This window comes from Zosterops lateralis, assembly GCF_965231275.1.
Source record: "Zosterops lateralis genome assembly, chromosome: 27".
Taxonomy (NCBI): domain Eukaryota; kingdom Metazoa; phylum Chordata; class Aves; order Passeriformes; family Zosteropidae; genus Zosterops; species Zosterops lateralis.
In genome coordinates this window covers 1,490,974-1,516,282 of record NC_139787.1, presented here as the reverse complement: position 1 = coordinate 1,516,282, position 25,309 = coordinate 1,490,974, and the positions used below count along the sequence as shown (strand labels likewise).

General features: G+C 42.7%; 1 protein-coding gene across 3 annotated transcripts; it reads right to left on the bottom strand.

Moving 5' to 3' along the window:
- Nucleotides 1-297: 297 nt before the first annotated feature.
- Nucleotides 298-21,448, bottom strand: ETV3 (ETS variant transcription factor 3). 3 transcript variants are annotated; one of them, XM_083878971.1, is made up of 5 exons: nt 20,843-21,448; nt 16,279-16,334; nt 11,838-12,075; nt 9,443-9,558; nt 298-3,860 (listed from the first exon to the last, which is right to left on the bottom strand). In XM_083878971.1, the coding sequence occupies exons 2-5, from the start codon at nt 16,322-16,324 to the stop codon at nt 2,767-2,769; spliced, it is 1,494 nt and encodes a 497-aa protein (XP_083735097.1). In that variant the 5' UTR covers nt 16,325-16,334; nt 20,843-21,448; the 3' UTR covers nt 298-2,766. The 3 variants fall into 3 exon arrangements, with proteins under 3 accessions (XP_083735097.1, XP_083735098.1, XP_083735099.1); XM_083878972.1 differs by lacking the exon at nt 20,843-21,448 and having other exon boundaries at nt 11,838-12,510; nt 16,279-16,329; XM_083878973.1 differs by lacking the exons at nt 11,838-12,075; nt 16,279-16,334; nt 20,843-21,448 and adding an exon at nt 10,773-10,840.
- Nucleotides 21,449-25,309: the final 3,861 nt, after the last annotated feature.

The window sequence follows — 25,309 nt, the reverse complement described above, 5'->3', positions numbered from 1 at the left end:
AACAAAAAACCCCAAAAAATAAAAATTCTGCTGGAAAAAACGGGATCATGCTCCGGGGAAAAGCAAATTCATCCAGGAGAGAATTCCAACCATTCCCAACTTCCCGAGGGTTTGTTTTTTATTATTATTAGAATTAATAATTATTAATAATTCCTATTAAATATTTTGGCACGTCGGAATTTTCACGATTTTTCCTCGGAAATTCTCATTTTTATTCCGTCGAATTTGGAGATTTTTTTGATTTTTAAATCCTTTAAATCCATTTTTTTTTTACATTTTTTCTTCTCCTCTTCCTGCTTTTATTTTTTTTTTTTTTTCTCTTTCCTCTTCCTGTTTTATTTTTTATTTTTATTTTTTTTCTTCTCCTCCTTCCCGTGGCTGGGTTGGGAATTCCTGAAATTCCCCAATTCGTCGTCCTGAGTCCGGAATTCCCTGAACTTCTCCCAAAAGTTTTTATTTTTTTAATATTTCAATTTTTATTTATTTCCTTTTTTTTTGTTGCTTTTTTTAATTTTTTTTTTTTTTTTTTTTTTTGCAGTGCAATGGCTGTGGAAGAAAAACAAAAATAAAACCCCCAAAAAGTTCCCACCCTTCCCAAAAACAAACCCAAAAAACCCCCAAATCCCATAAAAATCCTTTTTAAAGCCACGAAAATTCCGATTTTTTTTTGTCTCAGTTTTTTCTGCGGGATTTTTTTCTCCGCAGGATTTTTTGGGGGTGGAGAGAAAAATCCGAGATTTTCTCCTTCCTCTTTTATTTTATTCTGATGATTTTTTATTATTATTATTTTTTCCTCCCCCCAACGGTTCCGGCACTTTTTTTATATTTTTCTATTTTTCTATTTTTTGGGATCGGCGGCGGGAATTTCGGGCAAGGCCTCCAAGTGTGAATTCCTGAGTTCATCCTCGTGCCCTCTCCGGGGTTTTCTTCTGCTTTAATCCTTGATTTTTGCATTTTTGGGATAATCCACAGGGGGTTTTTTCTACCCCAAAATTCTATTTATTTTTTTGGAAATTTCCACATTCTGAGAAAAAAAATCCCCAACCCGCCCGGGTCGGGAATTTTGGGGGAATCGCTCCTGGTTTTTCTTCTTTTTTTTTCTTTTTTCTTCTTCTTCTTCAGGAAGAAATTCACCAAAAATTCCCAAATTTTTTCCATCCCTGTGTTTTTTCCAAAGGTTTTAAAATTCCCTGTGGAATTCTGTGGGGGAAGAAAAAAAATTGGGATTTTTTTCCTTCTTCACCAATTAAAAAAAAAAACCCAGGAAGGATCCACGAAATCCGGAAAAAAAATTCCTGGAGAAAAAAAAAAATTTCCCCAGGAAAAAAACTTCCCAGAAAAAAGTCCAAACATGGATTTTTTTCATTGTTGTTGTTTTTTTAAGGCATGAGTCAAACGGGGGGAGAAAGAAAGAAAAAGAGAAAAAAGGGGAGAAATTCCAAAAAAATTAAAATATTTGGGAATTAACGGCGTTCCCTGGACTCACCACAATCATTCCAGCCTTTCCTTTCCAAACATTCCCAACAAAAAAATAAAATAAAATTAAAAATAATAATAATAATAATAATCCACCCACACGGAAACTCCAGAGCGGGGAAAAAAGGGGAAAAAAATAATAAAAAAATCCCCGCTCTGGGCATTAAAAAAATTAAAATTAAAATTAAAATCCAACCCCAACATTTTTAACTCGTCAGGATTCAAGGCAACCCGGTTCAAAACTTTGTGTTTTGTTTTTTGTTTTTTTTTTTTTCCCATTCCCTGAAAAAAGTTTTGGAGAGTTTTGCTTCATGGCTTTAGTGAGAGAGAGAGAGAAAAAAGGGGAAAAAAGGGGAAAATTGGGGAAAATTGTGAGGTTTTTTAGTTTTTTTTCCCAGAAATCCTCCAGGAACGACGTTTTGTCTCCTCCATCCTGAATTTTCTGAGTCTTCCTGAATTCTTTTTTTATTTTCTTCTTCTTGTTGTTGTTTTGTTTTGTTTTTTTTTTCCCCCTCCAACCCCCTGCTCTGTGGACAGACAGTGCAAAAAAAACCTCCCGAGCTCCTCCTTTTCCCCCCTCCCCAAAAAAAAAAAAAATAAAATAAATCCAAAAATCGAATCAATCCTGGTGCTGCACGGCCGGGAAAACCTCACATCTGTATTTAAAATAAAAATCCCCCAAAAAATAAAAAACCAAACCCCTTTTTTCCCTGGATTTGGGACATTCCAGGTGTCCAAAAAAAACAAAATAAAAAATAAAATCCACCTGGAATATTCCTGATTTCAAAGTCCTGAAGCTGAGCGGGAATTTCCGGCCTCTTCAACCTGCAAAAAGTCGACGACGACAAAAAAAACCCACAAAATTCCCCACCCTCGTCCCTCCCTTTGTCCCACCCCCAAAAATTCCTGAAAATTCCCTAAAATTCCCCCAAAAAATTCCCAACTTTACCCCGCCCTCCTCCCTGCCCTGAGCCCGAACTGCTCTGCCCAACCTTGCTACATAAATACACCCTTTTTTCTACATTTTTTATCATTTTCCAGATGTTTTGATGTTTTCCAAGATTTTGCTGTCGTTCTCCAGATTTTTGTCGTTTTCCAAGATTTTTTTTGTCATTTTCCAGATTATTTTTTGTCATTTTCTGGAATTTTTTTTGTCGTTTTCCAGATTTTTCGCGTCGTTTTCCGCGACTTTTTTTTTTGTCGTTTTCCAGATATTTTTGTGTAATTTTGTAGTTTCCCGAGGTGTTTTTTCTGTGTTTTCCCAGGTGTTCTGTAGCTCTGCGGGCGGGATTAGGTGTCGGAGGCGGCGGCCACGGCCTTGGGCAGGATCCAGACCCCGTTGTGCCGCGGCTCCTCGGGGAGCTCCTGCCGGGAGTCGCCGTTCCAGCGCCGCTTCAGCCTCAGCTTGGGCGGCATCAGGGCGTCCTCCCTCCTCTCCTGAGCCCCGGCGTCTCCCGAGGGATCCCGGGGAGCTTTCTCCACGTTCTCCTCCGAGGACGAGCCGGGGTGAGGAGCAGGAATTGGGATCCAGGCCGGGGGAGCCGCCGGCCGAGCGAAAACCGCTCTTTTCTCTTCTTCCTCCTCCTCCTCATCATCCTCCTCCTCTCTTTTTTCTGCTTTCTCCTCTTCTTCTTTCTCCACTTTCACCCTGGGAGGGTTTAAATTCCCTCCAGCAGCTCCTCCTCCTCCTCCTCCTCCTCCCCCCTCGGGGCTCTCCAGCCTCTCCCTGTTTTTCCTGCCCGCGGGGGGAGGTTGGAGCTTGATGGGGAACTGGGGCTGCTCCTCCAGGGGCACCTGGCACTGCAGGGGGGGCACCACCAGGGGGTACCTGGGGAAGGTCCTGGGGCTCAGGTGGTAGTTGAACACCGAGCAGGCCTGCGAGTGCAGGTAGTGCTTCATCTCCTCGGGGTTGAAGGAGAAGCAGCTGCTGCCGGCGAAGGGGCTGAGCCCCGGCGAGGGGCTGTAGGAGAACAGCGTCGGCGTCAGGGACAAGGCCGGAGAAATGGGCACGTTCAGCACCCCGGGGCGCCCGGGCAGGGGCGACACGGCAAAAGGGCTGTGAGGGTGCTCGGGGAAAATCCCGGGCCTGGAGAAAAGAGGCAGCACCACGTCGGGTTTGCGTTTCGGGGCGCCCGAGGAGGCGGCGCTGGCCGAGGGGTGCGACGGGGCCAGCAGCTCCCGGCGCCAATCCCCGGCGTTCTCATCCGCGTCCGCCGGTTCCGCCTTCCTGTCGGCCTCCCCCAGCGCCTCGGCGTGCGGCTGCAGCAGCGAGCCCGGGGGGAAGCGCGGCTGAGAGTCCTCCGTGGGGGAGTGAGGGTCCAGAGGGGGGAAATGGAAACGCGACGAGGCCGTGGGCACCGGCGGGGCGCTCTGCGGGACCACGCCTGGAAAATACGGGGAGAAAAAACATTAGGATGTGGGTAAGATTTGTGGGGATCGGTTGGGTATCCATGGAAATATCAAATGTCCATGGAAATGGCTCAAATATCCACGGAAATGGCTCAAATATTAATGGAAATATCTCAAATGTCCATGGAAATATCTCAAATATTAATGGGAATGTCTCATCTGAGAGGGGATCTCATCAATCTGTGGAAATGGCACAAATATCCATGGAAATGTCTCAAATATTCACAGAAATGTCTCCAATATCCATGGAAGTATCTCCAATATCCACAAAAATATTTCAAATATTCATGGAAATGTCTCATCTGAAGGGGCATCTCATCAATCCATCGAAAATATCTCCAATATCCATGGAAATATCTCAAATAGTCATGGAAATATCTCAAATATCAATGGGAATGTCTCCAATATCCATAAAAATGTCTCCAATATCCATGGAAATCTCTAATCTGAGAGGGGATTTCATCAGTCCATGGAAATGTCTGAAATATTCACAGAAATATCTCCCATATCCATGGAAATGTCTCCAATATCCACGGGGATGGTGCTGCAGGGAATGGGGGGTTGGAGATCTGGGTAAGATTTGTGGGGATTGGTTGGGTATCCATGGAAATATCAAATGTCCATAAAAATATCTCAAATATCCATGGGAATGTCTCAAATGTCCGTGGAAATCTCTACTCTGAGTGGGATCTCATCAATCCATGGAAATGGCAAAAATATCTGTGGAAATGTCTCAAATATCCATGGAAATGGCTCAAATATTAATGGAAATACCTCAAATATTCATGGAAATGGCTCAAATATTAATGGAAATATCTCAAATGTCCACAAAAATATCTCAACTATCCATGGGAATCTCTCATCTGAGGGGGCATCTCATCAATCTGTGGAAATGGCACAAATGTCCATGGAAATGTCTCAAATATCCACGGAAATCTCTCATCTGAGAGGGGATCCCATCAATCCATGGAAAATATCTCAAATATCCATGGAAATATCTCAAATATCCATGGAAATATCTCAAATATTCATGGAAATATCTCAAATATCAATGGGAATGTCTCCAATATCCATAAAAAATGTCTCCAATATCCATAAAAATATCTCCAATATCCATGGAAATCTCTCATCTGAGGGGGAATTTTATCAATCCATGGAAATGTCTGAAATATTCATGGGAATGTCTCAAATATCCATGGAAACGTCTCATTTGAGAGGGGATCTCATCAATCCATGGAAAATATCTCAAATATCCATGGAAAGATCTCCAATATCCACGAAAATATCTCCAATATCCATGGGAATCTCTCATCTGAGAGGAAAACTCATCAATCCATTGAAAATATTCCAAATATCCATGGAAATATCACAAATATCCATGGAAATGTCTCATCTGAGGGGGGATTTCATCAATCCATGGAAATGTTGCAAATATCCATAAAAATATCTCAAATATCCATAAAAATATCTCAAATATTCATAAAAATATCTCAAATATCCATGGAAATATCTCCAATATCCATTGAAATATCTCAAATATCCATAAAAATATCTCAAATATCCATTGAAATATCGCCAATATCCATGGAAATGTCTCCAAAATCCACAGAATTATAATAAATATCCCTAAAAATCTCTTCTCTGAGGGAGAATCTCATCAATCCATGGAAATATCACAAAAATCCACCCAAATCCTTTATATTTCTACACAAATCCTTTTAAATTTCCATCCAAATCCTTTAAATTTCCACCCAAATCTTTTAATTTCCCACCCAAATCCCTCAAATTCCCACCCCACAATCCCGGGGTTCTGTTATTCCCAAAAATTCTAAATTTTTCTCCACCAAAAAAATCCCATTTTTGAGGATCCTGATCCAAATTCCAGGGGGAAAAAACCAGCAGGGAAAAAAAACGGGGACAAAAAGCAGGAAAAATAGAGAAAATTGTGATTATTGAATCCATAAAGATTAAAAAAAACCCAAAAAAAACAAAAAAAAAACCCCACCAAAAAAAACTTTGGAAGTTTTTTATTCCCAAAAATTCTAAAATTTCTCCACCAAAAAAATCCCGTTTTTGAGGATCCTGATCCAAATTCCAGGGGAAAAAAACCAGGAGAGGAAAAAAACAGAGAAAAGGCAAAAAAAAAAAAACACCAGAAAAAAGGAGAAAAAAAGGAGAAAAAAGGAGGAAAAAAGGAGGAAAAAGTAGGAAAAAAAAGGAGAAAAAAAAGCAGGAAAAAACATTAAAAAAGCAGGAAAAAAACCAGAAAAAAAAGCAGGAAAAAGCAGAAAAAAGGAGAAAAAAAGAGAAAAAAGGAGAAAAAAGGAGCAAAAAAAAAAAGGAGAAAAAAAAAGCAGAAAAAAAGCAGGAAAAAAGCAGGAAAAAGCAGGAAAAAGTAGAAAAAAAGCAGGAAAAAGCAGGAAAAAAGCAGGAAAAAGCCAAGAAAAGAGGGGAAAAATAAAACTCTTTAATTTTAATTTTATTTTTTTTCTCCTGTCAGCCCCATTTTCATTTAAAAAATTCATCCAAAATCATATAAAAATCACCAAAAAAACACAATAAAAAAAAAAAAAAATGGAATTTCATCCCCTGGGTGGGCCCTGCTGGGATTTGATTTATTTTATTTTAATTTTTAAATGGTTTTTTTTTTAAATCTGAGCCAAGAAATTTGGGTGGGAAAGTCTGGAGGGTAAAAAATCCTGAAATTCACTGGAGCAAAAACGAGTCCGGGCAGTTCCCTCCCCCCTCCCGGCCCTGGGGAAATAAAATAATAAATAAAATAAATAAAATAAAATCATTTAAAAGAATTTGGAACGTTCTTGGTTAATCCTTTTTTATCCCTCTCGGGGTGGGGAGGGTAAAATTGGGATTAAATTGATTTTTGTTTGGGGGGAATGGGAGAAAAATCCTCAAAATGGCTCAAAAAAAAGGAGATTTTTTTATGAAAATAAAGAGAAAATTCCTAAAAATGGCCCCAAAAAATGAGTTTTTTGGTGGAAATAAGAGAATATTCCTGAAAATGGCCCAAAAAAAGGATTTTTTCGGTGGAAAGAAAGAAAATATTCCTCAAAATGGCTCAAAAAAAGGAGATTTTTGGTGGAAATAAAGAGAAAATTCTTCAAAATTACTCCAGAAACTCAAAAAAAGAGGATTTTTTGGTGGAAATAAAGAAAATATTCCTCAAATGGCTCCAAAAAAGGAGATTTTTGGTGGAAATAAAGAGAAAATTTCCCCAAAAATGGCCCCAGAAACTCAAGAAAAGGATTTTTTTTGGTGGAAATAAAGAGAAAATTCCTAAAAATGGCACCAGAAACTCAAAAAAAAGGAATTTTTTTTTGAGGAAATAAAGAGAATATTCTTCAAAATTACTCCAGAAACTCAAAAAAGAACTTTTTGGTGGAAATAAAGAAAATATTCCTGAAAATGGCTCCAAAAAATGAGTTTTTTGGTGGAAATAGAGGAAATTCCTCAAAATGGCTCCAGAAACTCCAAAAAAATGAATTTTTTTTTGGTGGAATAAAGAGAAAATTCCTCAAAACGGCCCCAGAAAAGTTTTTACAAAGGGAAAAGGCAAAATTCCAAAGGGAAAAGGAAGAATTTCAAAGGGATTTTTTGGGAATTTTTGTGGGATTTTTTGTGGATTTTTTGGGGGGATTTTGGGGGATTTTTTGTGGAATTTTTTGGGATTTTTTTTGGGAAATTTTGGGAGATTTTTTTGGGTTTTCTGGGGTTTTTTGTGGGATTTTTTTGGACTTTTTGGGGATTTTTTTGTGGGATTTTTTTTTTCTGGGAATTTTAGGGATTTCTTTTTTTTTGTGGGATTTTTGGGGATTTTTTGGTGGGTTTTTTGGGATTTTTTGTGGGATTTTGTGGGGACTTTTTAGGATTTTTTGTGGGGACTTTTGGGGGATTTTTTGGGGGATTTTTTTGTTTTTTTTTTTTTTTTTAATTTATTTTTTAGGGGGATTTTTTTGGGAATTTTTTTTTTCTTTCTGGGTTATTTTTATTTTTGGGGGGATTTTTTTTTAATTTTTGGAGGTTTTTTTGTTTTTTATTTTTTGGGGGGATTTTTTAGGGATTTTTTTGTGAGATTTTTTTTTTTTAAATTTTTGGGGAATTTTTTTTTCTTTTTTTTTTGCGATATTTTTGGGGGGATTTTTGTGAGATTTTTTTGAATTTTTTTTTATTTTGGGGGGATTTTTTTTTTTAATTTTATTTTTTGTGATATTTTTGGGATTTTGGGGGGATTTTTGTGAGATTTTTTTTAGAATTTTTTAAATTATTTTTTGGGGGGATTTTTTTTTTTGTGAGATTTTTTGGGGGTATTTTTTGTGGGATTTTTTTGGAGACTTGGGGGATTTTTTTTCATTATAATTTATTTATTTTTGTGGGGATTTTTTTGGGTTTTTTTTTTTTTGGTGGGATTTTTTTTGGATTTTTTTTGGATTTTTTGGGGATTTTTTTTTTTTTAAATTTTTGGTGGGTTTTTTTTCTGATTTTTTGGGGGGAATTTTTGCTTTTTTTTTTTGTGGGATTTTTTGGGAATTTTGGGGGATTTTTTGTGGGATTTTTTTGGGGACTTGGAAGATTTTTTATTTAGTATTATTTATTTATTTATTTATTTATTTTTCTGGGAATTTTTGTGGGGATTTTTGTGGAATTTTCTTGTGGGATTTTTTGGGAATTTTGGGGGATTTTTTGTGGGGTTTTTTTTTGGGGGGGGATTTTTTTTTTTGATATTTTGAGGGAATTTTTTTTTAATTTATTTATTTTTGTGGTGATTTTTAGGGTTATTTTTTGGGGACTTTTTTAGGATTTTTTTCTGAGATTTTTTGGGGAGATTTTTTTAGGATTTTTTGTGAGGTTTTTTTGTGGGTTTTGGGAATTTTTTTGGTTTTTTCCCCCCCAAATCCCCAGTTCTCACCGTTGGGGTGGATGTTGATAAAGGGGTAATTGGGCATCACCAACTTGTTGAATTTTTTGTGGAATTTTTTTGGGATTTTTCTTTTTTGTGGGATTTTTTGGGGATTCTTTGTGGGATTTTTGGTGGGAGTTTTTGGGGAATTTTTTCAGGGAATTTTGGGGGGGATTTTTCTTTTTTTTTTTTTTTTGGTGGGATTTTTTGGGGGTATTTTTTGTGGGATTTTTTTTGGATTTTTTTCAGGGATTTTTGGAGGAATTTTTTTTCTTTTCGTGGGATTTTTGGGGGATTTTTTGTGGGATTTTTTTGGGGACTTGGGGGATTTTTTTTCATTATTATTTATTTATTTTTGTGGAGATTTTTTTGGTTTTTTTTTTTGGTTTTTTTTTTTGTGGGATTTTTGTGGGATTTTTTTGAATTTTTTGTGGGATTTTTTTTTTTTTTAATTTTTGGTGGGGTTTTTTTCTGATTTTTGGGGGGGAATTTTTGCGAATTTTTTTTTTTTTGTCTTGCGATTTTTTTTTTTTAATTTTTTTAGATTTTGGGGGGATTTTTTTTTTTTTAATTTTTGGGATTTTTGTGGATTTTTTTTTAAAGTTTTTTGGTTTTTTCCCCCCCAAATGCCCAAACTCTCACCGTTGGGGCGGATGTTGATAAAGGGGTAATTGGGCATCACCAACTTGTTGAAGTTGAATTTGTAGGTGAATCTCTTGCCCTTGGTCTTGTGCAGGATCCTCTTGTTGTAATAATATCTGAGAAAATTCAAATAAAAAATGGATTAAAACACTTAAAAAAAAAAAAATCCAGAATTCCTGAGGGGTTCCCGAGGGATTTCCTGTTTAAAGCAGAATTTTGGAAAGGTTTGGGTTGAAATGGAGCTTAAAAAATCCTGAAAAATTCAGAATTCCTGAAGGGTTTCTTCCTAATTTCCTCTTTAATGCAGAATTTTGGAAGGGTTTATATATTTATTTTATTTATTATTATATATATTTTATATATATATATATATTTTTTTAATAATTTTTATTTTATTATTTTGAATGGTTTATACACTTTTTTATTTATATATAAAACATATATTTACATACGTATTTTATTATTTGGAATGATTTATACATTTATTTATTATTTTTTATATATGTAACATATATTTATATATTTATTTTATTCTTTGGAATGGTTTATATTTTTATTTTATTTTTTGGAATGATTTCTATATTTCTATTATTATTATTATTAGGAATTGTTTATATATTTATTTTTATATGTATTATATATGTACTGTACTTATCATTATATAGATAAAAATATATTTTATATATTTATTTTATTATTTGAAACGGTTTATATATTTATTTCATTATTATATATATTATATATATATGCTTATTTTATTTATTATTATATATATTTTATATATAAATATATATTTTATATATATTGTATTATTTGGAATGTTTCCTATATTATCTACATACATTTTATATATAGAATCAAAGTAATGATATATATAATGATATATATATCATTACATATATTATAATTTAATTGTAATTATAATGTAATTATAATTTAATTTCCCACCTGAGGGCCCTGCTGAGCTTGTCATAGTTCATTTGGGGTTTGCATTTCCAAATGATAATATAATAATAGTAATGATAATGATAACGATAACGGCGATAACAATAATAATAGTAATAATAATAATAATAATAAATAATTATATTAATAATAATATAAAACTACCAAAACTTAAACTCACCAAAGTCCAACCTACCAAGGCTTGATCTTAACAGAACTCAGAACTCCATTTAAACTAATTATTACTAATAAATTTGAACCAAACTTTGCCGAAATTACCCTTAAAATTAGGATTATCATCAAAATACACCATATTTAATATTAATATCAACACAAAATATTAACAGATTAATTTAATATTTTAAAAAATAATTTAATTTCCCACCTGAGGGCCCTGCTGAGCTTGTCATAGTTCATCTGGGGTTTGCATTTCCAAATGATAATATAATAATGATACTGACACCGATAATAATAATAATAATAATAATAATAATAATAATAATTGTAATAAATTACCAAAATTTAAACTCACCAAACTCAAGGCTTGAGCTGAACAGAACTCAGAACAGCATCATTTCAACTGAAAATTTCAACCCAAACTACACCGAAATGAACCTTAAAATTAGGATTATCATCAAAATATTGAATATTTTACATTACTATTAATGCAAAATACTAACATATTAATTTAATATTTTAAAAAATAATTTAATTTCCCACCTGAGGGCCCTGCTGAGCTTGTCATAGTTCATTTGGGGTTTGCATTTCCAAATGATAATATAATAATAGTAATGATAATGATAACAATAATGACGATAACAATAACAGTAATATTAATAATAATAAATAATTATATTAATAATAATATAAAACTACCAAAACTTAAACTCACCAGACTCCAACCTACCAAGTCCTGAGCTTTATAGAACTTAAAAATAACATTATTTCGACTGATTAATGCTCAAATTTCAACCGAACCATGCAAAAATTAACCTTAAAATCAGGATTATTATTAAGATATTCAACATTTTATGTTACCAATGATATGAAATATTAACATATCGATTTAATATATTAAAATATAATTTCATTTCCCACCTGAGGGCCCTGCTGAGCTTGTCATAGTTCATTTGGGGTTTGCACTTCCAAATGATAATAATGATAATGACACCGATAATAATAGTAATAATTGTAATAATAATAGTAATAATAATAGTAATAATAATATTACCAAAACTTAAACTCACCAAACTCCAACCTACCAAGGCTTGATCTTAACAGAACTCAGAACTCCATTTAAACTAATTATTACTAATAAATTTGAACCGAACTTTGCCGAAATTACCCTTAAAATTACGATTATCATCAAAATACACCATATTTAATATTAATATCAACACAAAATATTAACAGATTAATTTAATATTTTAAAAACAATTTAATTCCTCACCTGAGGGCCCTGCTGAGCTTGTCATAGTTCATCTGGGGTTTGCATTTCCTCCTGCCCCAGAGCCGCGCCACCTCGTCGGGGTCCTTGATGACGAACTCCCCGTATTCCCCCTGCTGCCAGGCAATGACGTGCCGGAACTCCTCCTTCTGCAGCAGCTCCAGGATGAAATGCCACAGCTGGATCTGCCTCGAGCCAGGGCTGGACTCGGTTTTGTAAGCCCATTCTGGGAAATGGTACCCTGGGGGGGGCAGAAAATAAGAAAAAAATTATAAAAAACGGAGGAAAAATGAGAAAAAACGGTGAAAAAATGAGTGAAAATGGTGAAAAAATGGGAAAAAATGGTGAAAAAATGAGTAAAAACGGTGAAAAAATGGGGGAAAACGGTGAAAAAATGGGGGAAAATGGAGGAAAACAGGGGAAAAATAAGTTGTTATTCAAGGAAATTCAGTTTTCTCATGTAGCTGCTCATTTCTGACTCTTTCAGCCCCATTTTCCTTGGAAAATTCACCCAAAAAGCCCCAAAATGCCCAAAAAAAGGGGCAGAACTGGAGCCCCAGGGGGGATTTGGGGGATTTTCCCTCCTGCAGCAGCTCCAGGATGAAATGCCACAGCTGGATCTGCCTCGAGCCTGGGCTGGACTCGGTTTTGTGAGCCCACTCTGGGAAATGGTACCCTAGGGGGGGAAAAAATGGGAAAAAACGGTGAAAAAATGGGAAAAAACGGTGAAAAAATGGGAAAAAACAGAAGGAAAATGGGAAGAAATGGGGGAAAATGGGGAAGAAATAGGGGAAAAGAAATCTTATTCAAGGAAATCCAGGTTTCCATTCAGCTCCTCATTTCTGACTCATTTCAGCCCCATTTTCCTTGAAAAATCCACCCAAAAGGCACAAAAAAACCCATTAAAACCCACTAAACAAACACCAAAACCCACTAAAAGTCACCAAAAATTGGTAAAACTTGTGTATAATTCAATATTCCAGGTGGGAACAGGGAAATCCAGATTTCCCATCCAGCCCCTCATTCCTGACTCATTTCAGCCCCATTTTCCTTGGAAAATTCACCCAAAAATCCCCAAAATGCCCAAAAAAGGGTCAGAACTGGAGGCCCAGGGGGGATTTGGGGGATTTTCCCTCCTGCAGCAGCTCCAGGATGAAATGGCTCAGCTGGATCTGCCTCGAGCCTGGGCTGGATTCTGTTTTGTGAGCCCATTCTGGGAAATGGTACCCTAGGGGGGGAAAAATGGGGAAAAACGGTGAAAAAATGGGGAAAAACGGTGAAAAAATGGGGGAAAACAGAAGGAAAATGGGAAGAAATGGGGGAAAATGGGGAAGAAATAGGGGAAAAGAAATCTTATTCAAGGAAATCCAGGTTTCCATTCAGCTCCTCATTTCTGACTCATTTCAGCCCCATTTTCCTTGAAAAATCCACCCAAAAGGCACAAAAAAACCCATTAAAACCCACTAAACAAACACCAAAACCCACTAAAAGTCACCAAAAATTGGTAAAACTTGTGTATAATTCAATATTCCAGGTGGGAACAGGGAAACCCAAATTTCCCATCCAGCCCCTCATTCCTGACTCATTTCAGCCCCATTTTCCTTGGAAAATCCACCCAAAAAAACCCCAAAATGCCCAAAAAAGGGTCAGAACTGGAGGCCCAGGGGGGATTTGGGGGATTTTCCCTCCTGCAGCAGCTCCAGGATGAAATGGCTCAGCTGGAGCTGCCTCAGCCAGGCCTGGACTCGCTTTTGTGAGCCCATTCTGGGAAATGGTACCCTGGGGGGGGAAAAATGGGAAAAAACGGTGAAAAAATGAGAAAAAACGGTGAAAAAATGAGTGAAAATGGTGAAAAAATGAGTAAAAGCGGTGAAAAAATGGGGGAAAACGGTGAAAAAATGGGGGAAAACGGTGAAAAAATGGGAAGAAATGGGGGGAAAATGGTGAAAAAATGGGGGAAAATAAGTTGTTATTTAAGGAAATTCAAGTTTCCTACCCAGCTCCTCATTGCTGATTATTTTCAGCCACATTTGCCTTGGAAAATCCACCCAAAAGGCACAAAACTTAATAAAAACCCATTAAAAGTCACCAAAAATGGGAAAATTTGGATGGAATTCAATATTCCATGTGGGAACAGGGAAATCCAGATTTCCCATCCAACTCCTCATTCCTGATTATTTTTAGCACCATTTTCCTTGGAAAATTCACCCAAAATCACCAAAAACCCACTAAAACCCACTAAAAAATCACCAAAACCCACTAAAAATCACCAAAAATTGGTAAAATTTCAGCAGAATTCAGTATTTTATGTGGGAACAGAGAAATTCAGATTTCCCATCCAGCTCCTCATTCCTGACTCATTTCAGCCACATTTTCCTTGGAAAATTCACCCAAAATCATCAAAAAGCCACTAAAATCCACCAAAAAGCCACTAAAACCCACTAAAAATCACCAAAAATTGGTAAAATTTCAGCAGAATTCAATATTTTATGTGGGAACAGGGAAATCCAGATTTCCCATCCAGCTCCTCATTCCTGACTCATTTCAGCCCCATTTTCCTTGGAAAATCCACCCAAAACCATCAAAAAATCAGTAAAACCCACGAAAAAACCACTAAAAAAACCACCAAAAATTGGTAAAATTTCAGCAGAATTCAGTATTTTATGTGGGAACAGGGAAATCCACATTTCCCACCCAGCTCCTCATTCCTGATTATTTTTAGCACCATTTTCCTTGGAAAATCCACCCAAAATCATCAAAAAAACACTAAAATCCACTAAAAAACCACCAAAACCCACTAAAAACCCACCAAAAATTGGTAAAATTTCAGCAAAATTCAATATTTTATGTGGGAACAGGGAAATCCAGGTTTCCCATCCAGCTCCTCATTCCTGACTCATTTCAGCCCCATTTTCCACGGAAAATCCACCCAAAATCATAAAAAACCCACTAAAATTCACTAAAAAAACCACTAAAAACCACTAAAAAATCACCAAAAATTGGTAAAATTTCAGCAGAATTCAGTATTTCATGTGGGAACAGGGAAATTCAGATTTCCCATCCAGCTCCTCATTTCTGATTATTTTCAACCCCATTTTCCTTGGAAAATCCACCCAAAATCACCAAAAAACCAGTAAAACCCACTAAAAAAAACACTAAAACCCACTAAAAAACCACCAAAAATTGGTAAAATTTCAGCAGAATTCAGTATTTTATGTGGGAACAGGGAAACCCAAATTTCCCACCCAGCTCCTCATTCCTGACTCATTTCAGCCACATTTTCCTTGGAAAATTCATCCAAAAGGCACAAAAACCCCATGAAAACCCACTAAAAACCCACCAAAAATTGGTAAAATTTCAGCAAAATTCAATATTTTATGTGGGAACAGGGAAATCCAGATTTCCCATCCAGCTCCTCATTCCTGACTCATTTCAGCCCCATTTTCCTTGGAAAATCCACCCAAAATCATCAAAAAAATCAGTAAAATCCACTAAAAAAACCACTAAAACCCACTAAAAACCCACCAAAAATTGGTAAAATTTCAGCAGAATTCAGTATTTTATGTGGGAACAGGGAAATCCAGGTTTCCCATCCAGCTCCTCATTTCTCATTATTTTTAGCCCCATTTTCCTTGGAAAATCCACCCAAAATCACCAAAAACCCACTAAAATCCACTAAAAAAACCCACCAAATCCCACTAAAAAACCACCAAAAATTGGTAAAATTTCAGCAAAATTCAATATTTTATGTGGGAACAGGGAAATCCAGATTTCCCATCCAGCTCCTCATTCCTGACTCATTTCAGCCCCATTTTCCTTGGAAAATCCACCCAAAATCATCAAAAAGCCACTAAAATCCACCAAAAAACCACCAAAACCCACTAAAAAATCACCAAAAATTGGTAAAATTTCAGCAGAATTCAGTATTTTATGTGGGAACAGGGAAATTCAGATTTCCCATCCCGCTCCTCATTTCTGATTATTTTCAACCCCATTTTCCTTGGAAAATCCACCCAAAATCATCAAAAAACCACTAAAATCCACTAAAAACCCACTAAAAACCCACCAAAAATTGTTTAAACTTTGCTGGAATTCCCTTCAATATCCCACTCAAAATTCCCGGGATGAAATTCAACCAAAAATAAAATTTAAAAAAAAATCCCAATTTGAGGTAAGGTGTTTTTTTTTTTTTTTTTTTTTCTTTGGAAAAATCTGATTTGGGGCTGGATATTTTTAGGGAAAAATCCCCTTTTTTCTTTTTTTTTTTTTTCCCAGCAGGGAATAATCCCAACTCCATCCCTGGGGAGGGGTGGAATAATCTGAATTTTTAAACCCAGCACCTCCACCCTCATTTTTTATTTTTTCCCCCCACCAAAGAGTGGGATGAATATTCCCAGAATTTTATTTTTATCTGGAAAAAAAGAAGATTTGGGGAATTTCTCACCCCCTCCTCCCTCGGGCTTGTCCACGATGCTGCAGCCGGCCTTCATCTTCACCCTCCTGGGGGAGAAAAAAGGGAAATAATGGGGTGAGGGAGGGGAAAAATGGGGTTTTTTTGGGGGGGGAAGTGGGGGAAAAAAAAGGGGGAAAAGGGGAAAAAAAAAGGGAAAAAAAGGGGGGAAAGGGGGGAAAAAAGGGAAAAAAAGAGGAGAAAAAGGGGAGAAAAAGGGGAGGAATAAAAAAGGGAAGAAGGGGGAAAAAGGGGGGAAAAAAGAGAAAAAAAATGAAGAAAAGGGGGGGAAGGAAAGGGGGGAAAAGGGGGGGAAATGGGGGGAAATGGGGGAGAAATGGGGAAAAAAGGGGGAAACGGGGGAAAAGGGGGGGAAGGAATAAAAAAGGGAAGAAGGAGGAAAAGGGGAAAAAAAGAAAAAAATGAAGAAAAGGGGAAAAAAAGTGGGGAAAAAAAAAGGAGGAAAAGGGGGGAAAAGGGGGGAAAAAGGGGGGAAAAAGGGGGGAAAAAGGGGGGAAAAGGGGAGGAAGGAATAAAAAAGGGAAGAATGGGAAAAAGGGAAAAAAAAGAGAAAAAAAATAAGAAAAGGGGGAAAAAAGTGGGGAAAAAAAGGGGGGAAAGGGGGAAAAAGGGGGAGAAAAAGGGGGGAAAAAAGGGGGCAAGAAATAAAAAATGGAAGAATGGGGAAAAGGAAAAAAGGGGGAAAAGGGAAGAAAAGGAGAAAAAAGGGAAAGAAAAGGAGAAAAAGGGGGGGAAAGGGAAAAAAAGGGGAAAAAGGGGGAGAAAAAGGGGGAGAAAAAGGGGGAGAAAAAGGGGGAGAAAAAGGGGGAGAAAAAGGGGGAGAAAAAGGGGGAGAAAAAGGGGGAGAAAAAGGGGGAGAAAAAGGGGGAGAAAAAGGGGGAGAAAAAGGGGGAGAAAAAGGGGGAGAAAGGAAAAATAAAAAAGGTGGGAGGAGAAAGGGAAAGGAAAAAAGGGAGGGAGGGAAAAGGGAAAAAACAACAAGGGGAAAAAAGGGAAATTTCCCTGCCCGGGATTCCAGGAAGGAGACAAAACAAACCCTGCTCAGTTCCCAGACAGGTTTGGCTGCCAAAATCCACAGCTGGAGCTCGCCCAGATGTGCCAGGGAAGGAGGGGAGGGAAACACGGGGAATAAAAGGAGAAAAAATGGGGGAAAAATGGGGGAAAAATTGGGGAAAAATTGGGGAAAAATGGGGGGAAATGGGGGGGAATGGGGGGGGAAGGGGGGGGGAATGGGGGGGAATAAAGGGGGAAAAATAAAGGGGGAAAAAATAAAGGGGGAAAAATAAAGGGGGAAAAAATAAAGGGGGAAAAATAAAGGGGGAAAAATAAAGGGGGAAAAAATAAACGGGGAAAAATAAAGGGGGAAAAAATAAAGGGGGAAAAAGCGACAAAAGGGATAAAAAGGGGAGGAAAAGAGGGAAAAGGAGAGGGGGAAAGGGGAGGGGGAAAAGAGGAAATTTCCCCATCGGGAATTCACAGCAGAGCCCTGGGAAGGACCAGAGACCCCCGGGACAAACCAGAGACCCCCGGGAAGGATCAGAAACCCCTGAGCTGAACCAGAGACCCCCAGGAGGGACTGGAGAGTCCCAGGACAAACTGGAGATCCCTGGGAGGAACCAGAGACCCCTGAGCTGAACCAGAGACCCCCAGGAGGGACTGGAGACCCCCGGAATGAACTGGAGAGTCCCGGGAAGAATCAGAAACCCCCAGGAAGAACTGGAGACCCCTGAGCTGAACCAGAGGCCCCTGAACTGAACCAGAGACCCTCAGGAAGAACTGGAGACCCCCAGGACAAACTGGAGACCCCCAGGAGGGATCAGAGACCCCCCCAGGAAGAACTGGAGACCCCTGAGCTGAACCAGAGGCCCCTGGGAAGAACTGGAGACCCCCAGGAAGAACTGGAGACTCCCAGGACAAACTGGAGACCCCCGGGACAAACCAGAGACCCCCCTGGGATGAACTGGATCCTCCAGGAAGAACTGGAGACCCCCGGGATGAAACAGAGACCCCTCTGGGATGAACTGGAGACCCTCAGGATGAACCAGAAACCCCCAGGATGAAACCAAGACCCTCGGGATAAACCAGGGACCCCCAAGAAGAACCACAGACCCCCGGGAAGAACCAGAAACCCCCAGGATGAATCCGAGACCCATGGATTAGACCAGAGAACTCCAGGAAGAAACAGAGACCCTCGGGATGAACTGGAGACCCCTGAAGTGAACCAGAGACCCCTGAAGTGAACCAGAGACCCCTTAAGTGAACCAGAGAGCCCCGGGACAAATCAGAGACCACCGGGATGAACCAGAGACCTTTGAGACCAACCAGAGACCCCCGGGAAGGGCGAAAGACCTCTGAGATAAACCAGAGACCCCCGGGACAAACCAGAAACCCCCGAGAAGAACCGGAGACCTTTGAGACAAACTGGAGACCCCCGGGAAGACTCGGAGACCCTCAGCAGTGACCGGAGACCCCCAAGAAAAACTGGAGACCCCCAGGATGAATCAGAAACCCTCAGGATGAACCCGAGACCCCCGGGATAGACCAGAGAACCCCGGAAAGAAACAGAGACCCTCGGGATGAACTGGAGACCCCTGAAGTGAACCAGAGACCCCTGAAGTGAACCAGAGACCCCTGAAGTGAACCAGAGACCCCTGAAAAGAACCAGAGACCCCTGAAGTGAACCAGAGACCCCTGAAAAGAACCAGAGAGCCCTGAAAAGAACCAGAGACCCCTGAAAAGAACCAGAGAGCCCCGGAAAGGGCCAGAGATCACCAGGAAGGGCCAGAGATCACCGGGACAAATCAGAGACCCCCAGCAGTGACTGGACACCTTTGGGACAAACCGGAGACCCCCAGGAAGGGCAAAAGACCTTTGAGATAAACCGGAGACCCCCAGGACGAACCAGAAACCCCCGGGAGGAATCTGAGACCTTTGAGCTAAACTGGAGACCCCCGGGAAGAACCGGAGACCCCCGGAAAGGGCCAGAGACCCCCGGAAAGGGTCAGAGACTCTCGGGATGGATCAGAGACCCCCGGGAAGAACCGGCGACCTTTTAGACAAACTGGAGACCCCCGGGATGAACCAGAAACCCCCGGGACGAACCGGACACCTCTGAGATAAACCGGAGACCCCCGGGACAAACCAGAACCCCCCGGGAAGAACCAGAGACCTTTGAGACAAACTGGAGACCCCTGGAATGAACCAGAGACTCCCAAAAAGGGCCAGAGACCCCCAAAAAGGGTCAGAGACCCCCGAGAAGAACCGGAGACCCCCGAGAAGGGTCAGAGACCACCAGGACGAAACTGAGACCCCCCAGGAGGAAACAGAAACCCCCGAGAAGAACCGGAGACCCCCGGGAGAGACCAGAGACCCCCAGGATGAATCGGAGACCCCCGGAAAGGGTCGGAGACCCTCGGGACAAACCGCAGACCCCCAGAAAGGGTCAGAGACCCCCGGGACGAACCGGAGACCCCCGGAAAGGGCAAAAGACCTCTGAGATAAATCAAAGACCCCCGGGATAAGCCAGAGACCCCCGGGAAGGCGGAAAGACCCCTGAGCTGAACCGGAGACCTCCAGAAAGGACCAGAGACCCCCGGGACGAACCGGAGACCCCCGGAAAGGGCCAGAGACACCCAGGACGAACCAGAGACCCCCGAGAACAACCGGAGACCCTCGGGATAAGCCGGAGACCCCCGGGAAGGCGGAAAGACCCTTAAGCTGGACCAGAGACCCCCGAGACAAACCAGAGACGCCCGGAAAGGATCAGAGACCCCCGGGACAAACCAGAGCCCCCCAGCAGGACCCAGAGCCCCCCGACACCCCCCAAACCCCTCCCTCCCCCCTTTCCCGGCCCATCCCGCCCCCCGCGGGCCCCGCCGGCCCCGGGAGAGGCTTCAAAGGCCCCAAATGGCCGCGGGGAGGGGCCGGGAGGCGCCGGGGCGGCGGGGCCGGGCCCGGCCCTGTCTCTCCCCGTCTCTCTCTCCCCGTTAGAGCCGCAAAGCCGGCGTGTCCCGGCCTGTCCCGGCCCGGAGCCGCCCCAGCCCCGGGCGGAGCCGCTCCCCCGGCCCGAGGCCGCCCACGCCGGGAATTGGGGCCGGACAGCCCCGGGAAAGGGGAGACAGGGGGGAAAAGGAGGGCTCGGGGGTTTATTCCGCCCCCGGGAGCGCCGGGGGGAAAGGGGAGGAGGGGGAGGAGAAACCTCCGCCTTCCCCCGCCGGGATCCGCCTCTGGGATCGGGGGATCCGTGTTTGTTATCGCGATTATCGCATTTTGCTCTTAACCCAGAGACCCCCGAGGTTAACGGGGAGAGGTTTGAAACCCCCCCTCGATTTTCCCTTTCCAAGAGAAAAAAAATAAATCCTTTAATTTTCTCCTAAATCGTTTCAGCTTCTCCGGTAACTCCCACACACCCACACACCCACGATAAAAAAAAAAAAAAAAAAACACCCCCTAAAAAAATATATATAAAAATAATAATAATAAAAAAATAATCACCCACCGAGATTTTTTTCTCCCCCGACGGGAGAACGGGACTCACCTGCGGGGGCGGCCGGAGAACGAGGCGGTTCCGGGAGGAGGAGGAGGAGGAGGAAGGGGAGGAAGGAAGGAGGAGGGAAGGAGGGAAGGCAGGAGGAGGCGGGGGCTGTGTCTGAGCCCCGGGGGAGCACCGGGAGCACCGGGAGAACCGAGAGCCCCGAGCCCGGCCCGGCCACGGGCGGGATGAGGGAGCTGAGGGAGGGGAGGGGGGTGGGGATGAAGGGAGGGGAAAAAACGCAAAAAACGCTTCAATTCCCGGTTTAGCGGCACCGCTTGGAGATCGTATTAAATCCTGACGGCGCGGCCGCGCTTTTTTTTCTGCCCTTTTTATCTTCTTTTTCTTCTTCTTTTTTTTTTTTATTTTTTTCTCTTCCTTCTCCCTCCTCCTCCCGGTGCCTCCCCCGCGCCGCCGCCGCCGCCGGAACCGGAAGCGCCGCCGCCGCCCACGCGCTTCCGGGCAGCGCGCGCGCCCACGCGCTTCCGCTTCCGGTCCCGCCCCGGGGAGGTTCCCGCGCTTTTCTCCTCCCCTCAGAACCCGGGGAGGGAAAATAGAGAGAAAAACACAGAGAAATAGGGAGGGGAGCGGGGGAAAAGAGGGTGAGGAAGAGAAGGGAGGGAAGGGGGTTGGGAATGGAGTTAAAATAGGGTTAAAAATAGGGTTAAAATAGAGCCAAAACGGGCCCAAAGAGACCTAAATAGGGTTAAATCAGGGCCAAAGAGCTCTAAACAGCCCCAAAAACAGCCGGAGAAACAAAAGGGAGATGGAACCAAAGGTAGGGCTAAAAGAGGCCTGAGAATGGACTCAGAACAGGTTCTAAATAGGGTTAAAATAGAGCCAAAATAGCCCCGAAGAGACCTAAATAGAGTTAAAACAGGCCTAAACAGCCCCCAAAAACAGTCCGAAAAACAGAAAGGAGGTGGAACCAAAGGTAGGGCTAAAAGAGACCTGAGAATGGAGTAAAAATAGGTCCTAAATAGGGTTAAAATAGACCCAAAACAGTCCCAAAGAGACCTAAATAGGGTTAAATCAGACCTAAAGAGCCCCAAAAACAGCCCGAAAAATAGAAGGGAGGTGGAGATAAAGGGAGGGATGGAAGAGAGTTGGCAATGGAGTTAAAATAGGTCCTAAATAGGGTTAAAATAGACCCAAAACGGTCCCAAATAAACCCAAAACAGCTCTAAATAGAACTATAATTCAAAATCAGACCCAAAACTGCCCTAAACAGGCCCCAAAACAGCCCCAAAATGACCTAAAAAACAGATTCAAAGAGGGGAAAAGCCAGGACCAAAACAGGCCTGAAAATGGGCTCAAATCAGAGCTGAATTGAGCTAAAATAGCTCCAAAAAAGCCCCAAAAGAGCCCAAAATCAGCCAAAGAAACAGAAGGGGGGTGGAGATAAAGGCAGGGCCAAAAAAAGCCTGAAAATGGAGTAAAAACTGGTCCAAAACAGGCCTAAATAGGGCTAAAATAGACCTAAATGGACTTAAACCAGACACAAACCAGCCCAAAATAGCCCCAAATTTGCCCCAAAAAACCCAGATCCGAAGTGGGGTCAAAGGCAGGGCTGAAACAGGCCTGGAAATGGAGTGAAAACAGGCCCAAAACAGAACCAAAGTGGGGCAAAATAGCCCTGAAAACACCCCAAAACCAGCCCCAAAACAGCCTCAAAATCAGACCCCAAAACAGCCCCAAAACCAGCCCTGAAATACCCCAAAACCTGCCCAAAATCAGCCCCAAAACACCTCAAACCCAGCCTGAAAACACCCTAAAACCAGCCCCCAAACCCATCAAAACAGCCCCAAAACCAGCCCTGAACCAGCCCCAAAATCAGCCCCAACCCAGCCCTAAAAACCACCCCCAAAACACCCCAAAACCCACCCAAAATCAGGCTCAAATCTCTCAAATCAGCCACCAAAACCAGTCCCAAAAGGCCCCCCAAACCAGCCCTAACCCAGCCCCAAAACACCTCCAAACCAGCCCTAAAACCACGTCCAAAACACCCCAGAATAGCCCCAAAATCAGCTCCAAACCCCCCCCAAAACCTGCCCCCAAACACCCCAAAACCAGCCCCAAAATCAGCCCAAACCAGCCCTAAAAAACAGCTCCAAAACACCCCAAAATAGCCTCAAAATCAGCTCTAAAACACCCCAAAATCAGTCCCAAAACCAGGCCCTAAAACCTGCTCCAAAACCAACCCCAAATCACCCAAAACCAGCCCAAAACCCCCTCAAAATCAGCTCCTAAACCAGCCCCAAACCTCCCCCAAAACATCCCCAATCCCCAAAAACACACCAAGATCAGCCCCCCAAGCCCCCAGAATCAGCCCCAAACCCCAAACACCAGCCCCAAACCTCCCCCAAAACACCCCAAAAACAGCCCCAACCCCCCAAAATCCTCCAAGAACACCCCAAAATGCCCCCAAACCAGCCCCAAACCTCACCCAAAACACCCCCAATCCCCAAAAACCCCCCAAACCAGCCCCGAACCCCCCAAAACCAGAACCCAGATCAGCCCCAAAACCCGCCCCAAAACACCCCAAACCAGCCCTAAAACCAGCCCCCGAAACATCCCCAAAACAACCCCCAAACCAGCCCCAAACCCCCAAAAAAACCAGCCCCAACCCCCCCAATCAGTCCCCAAAACCAGCCCCAAAACTCCCAAATCCTCCAAAACCACCCCAAAATCAATCCCAAACCCCCCAAAAACCACCCCCAAAATCCCCAACCCTCCCCTAAAACACCCCCAATCCTCAAAACCACTCCAACCCCCCCCAAATCAGCCCCAGACCACCCAAACCTCCCAAAACACCCTAAAAACCAGCCCCAAAATCCCCCCAAAACACCCTAAAAACCAGCCCCAAAATCCCCCCAAAAATCAGCCCCAAAACCTCCCACCCCCCAAATCCCCCCCAAACCTCCCAAAATCAGCCCCCAAAACCCCCCCAAACCTCCCAAATAACCCCAAAATCAGCCCCCCAAACCCCCCAAAACCTCCCAAATAACCCCCAAACCAGCCCCAAACCTCCCAAATCACCCCAAAACCCCCCCAAACCTCCCAAATAACCTCCAAACCAGCCCCCAAACCCCCCACATCCTCCAAAACCGCCCCAAAATCAGCCCCAAACCCCCCAAACCAGCCCCAAACCTCCCAAACCCCCCAAACCAGCCCCAAACCTCCCAAATCACCCCAAAACCAGCCCCCAAAACACCAGCCCCACCCCTGCCCCCCAAAAATCCCAAATCACCCCCAAAAAACCCCCCAAAAAACCATCGACAAACGTCACCAACATTTATTTCAGGCGGGGGCGGGGTGGGGGGTCTGGCCCCGCCCCCTCTGTCGCGACAGCGGCGACACCGCGACAGAGAGGAGGGGGTGGGGGGGTGGGGTGGGGGAGCTGCCGAAATTCCGCCCCAATTCCCAAATTCCCCATCCCGGGAAATCCCAAAACATGCGGGAAAACCCCCTCGGGAACCCCAAAAATCAGCTCAGGACCCCAAAATTCCCCCCCAGGGATCCCAAAAATCCTCCTGGGGATCCCAAAAACCCCCTCGGGGACCCCAAAAATCCTCCTGGGGATCCCAAAAACCCCCTCGGGGACCCCAAAAATCCTCCTGGGGATCCCAAAAATCCTCCTAGGGATCCCAAAAACCCCCTCGGGGACCCCAAAAATCCTCCTGGGGATCCTAAAAACCCCCTCGGGGACCCCAAAAATCCTCCTGGGGATCCCAAAAATCCTCCTAGGGATCCCAAAAACCCCCTCGGGGACCCCAAAAACCCCCTCGGGGACCCCAAAAATCCTCCTGGGGATCCCAAAATCCTCCTAGGGATCCCAAAAACCCCCTCGGGGACTCCAAAAATCCTCCTGGGGACGCCAAAATTCCACCTCGGGACCCCAAAAATCCTCCTAGGGATCCCAAAATTCTCCAGGAGACCCCAAAAATCCTCCTCGGGGATCCCAAAATCGCCTCAGGACCCCAAAATTCCTCCAGGGGATCCCAAAATCTCCATCGGGGATCCCAAAAAATCCTCCTGGGGACCCAAAATTCTCCCTCGAGGATCCCAAAATTCTCCAGGGGATCCCAAAAATCTCCCTCGAGGATCCCAAAAACGCTCCTGGAGATGCCAAAATCCCCCTGGAGACCCCAAAAATCCTTCCGGGGATCCCAAAAATCCTCCTGGGGACCACAAAATCCTCCAGGATCCCAAAATCTCCATCGGGGATCTCAAAAAATCCTCCTGGGGACCCAAAAATTCCACCTCGAGGATCCCAAAATTCCCCCCTGGGACCACCCAGGGACCCCCGGCCTGGATCCCCCTCCCCCAAACAGTCTCGGGTCAAGATTTGGAGTGAAATCCGAAGATTTTGGGGTCGGGAAAGGAGAAATCTGTCTGGATTTGGGGTCAGGGGGATCCTCCCACCCTAAAACACGCGGGAACCACCCAGAGATCCCCTAAATCCCCCTGAGA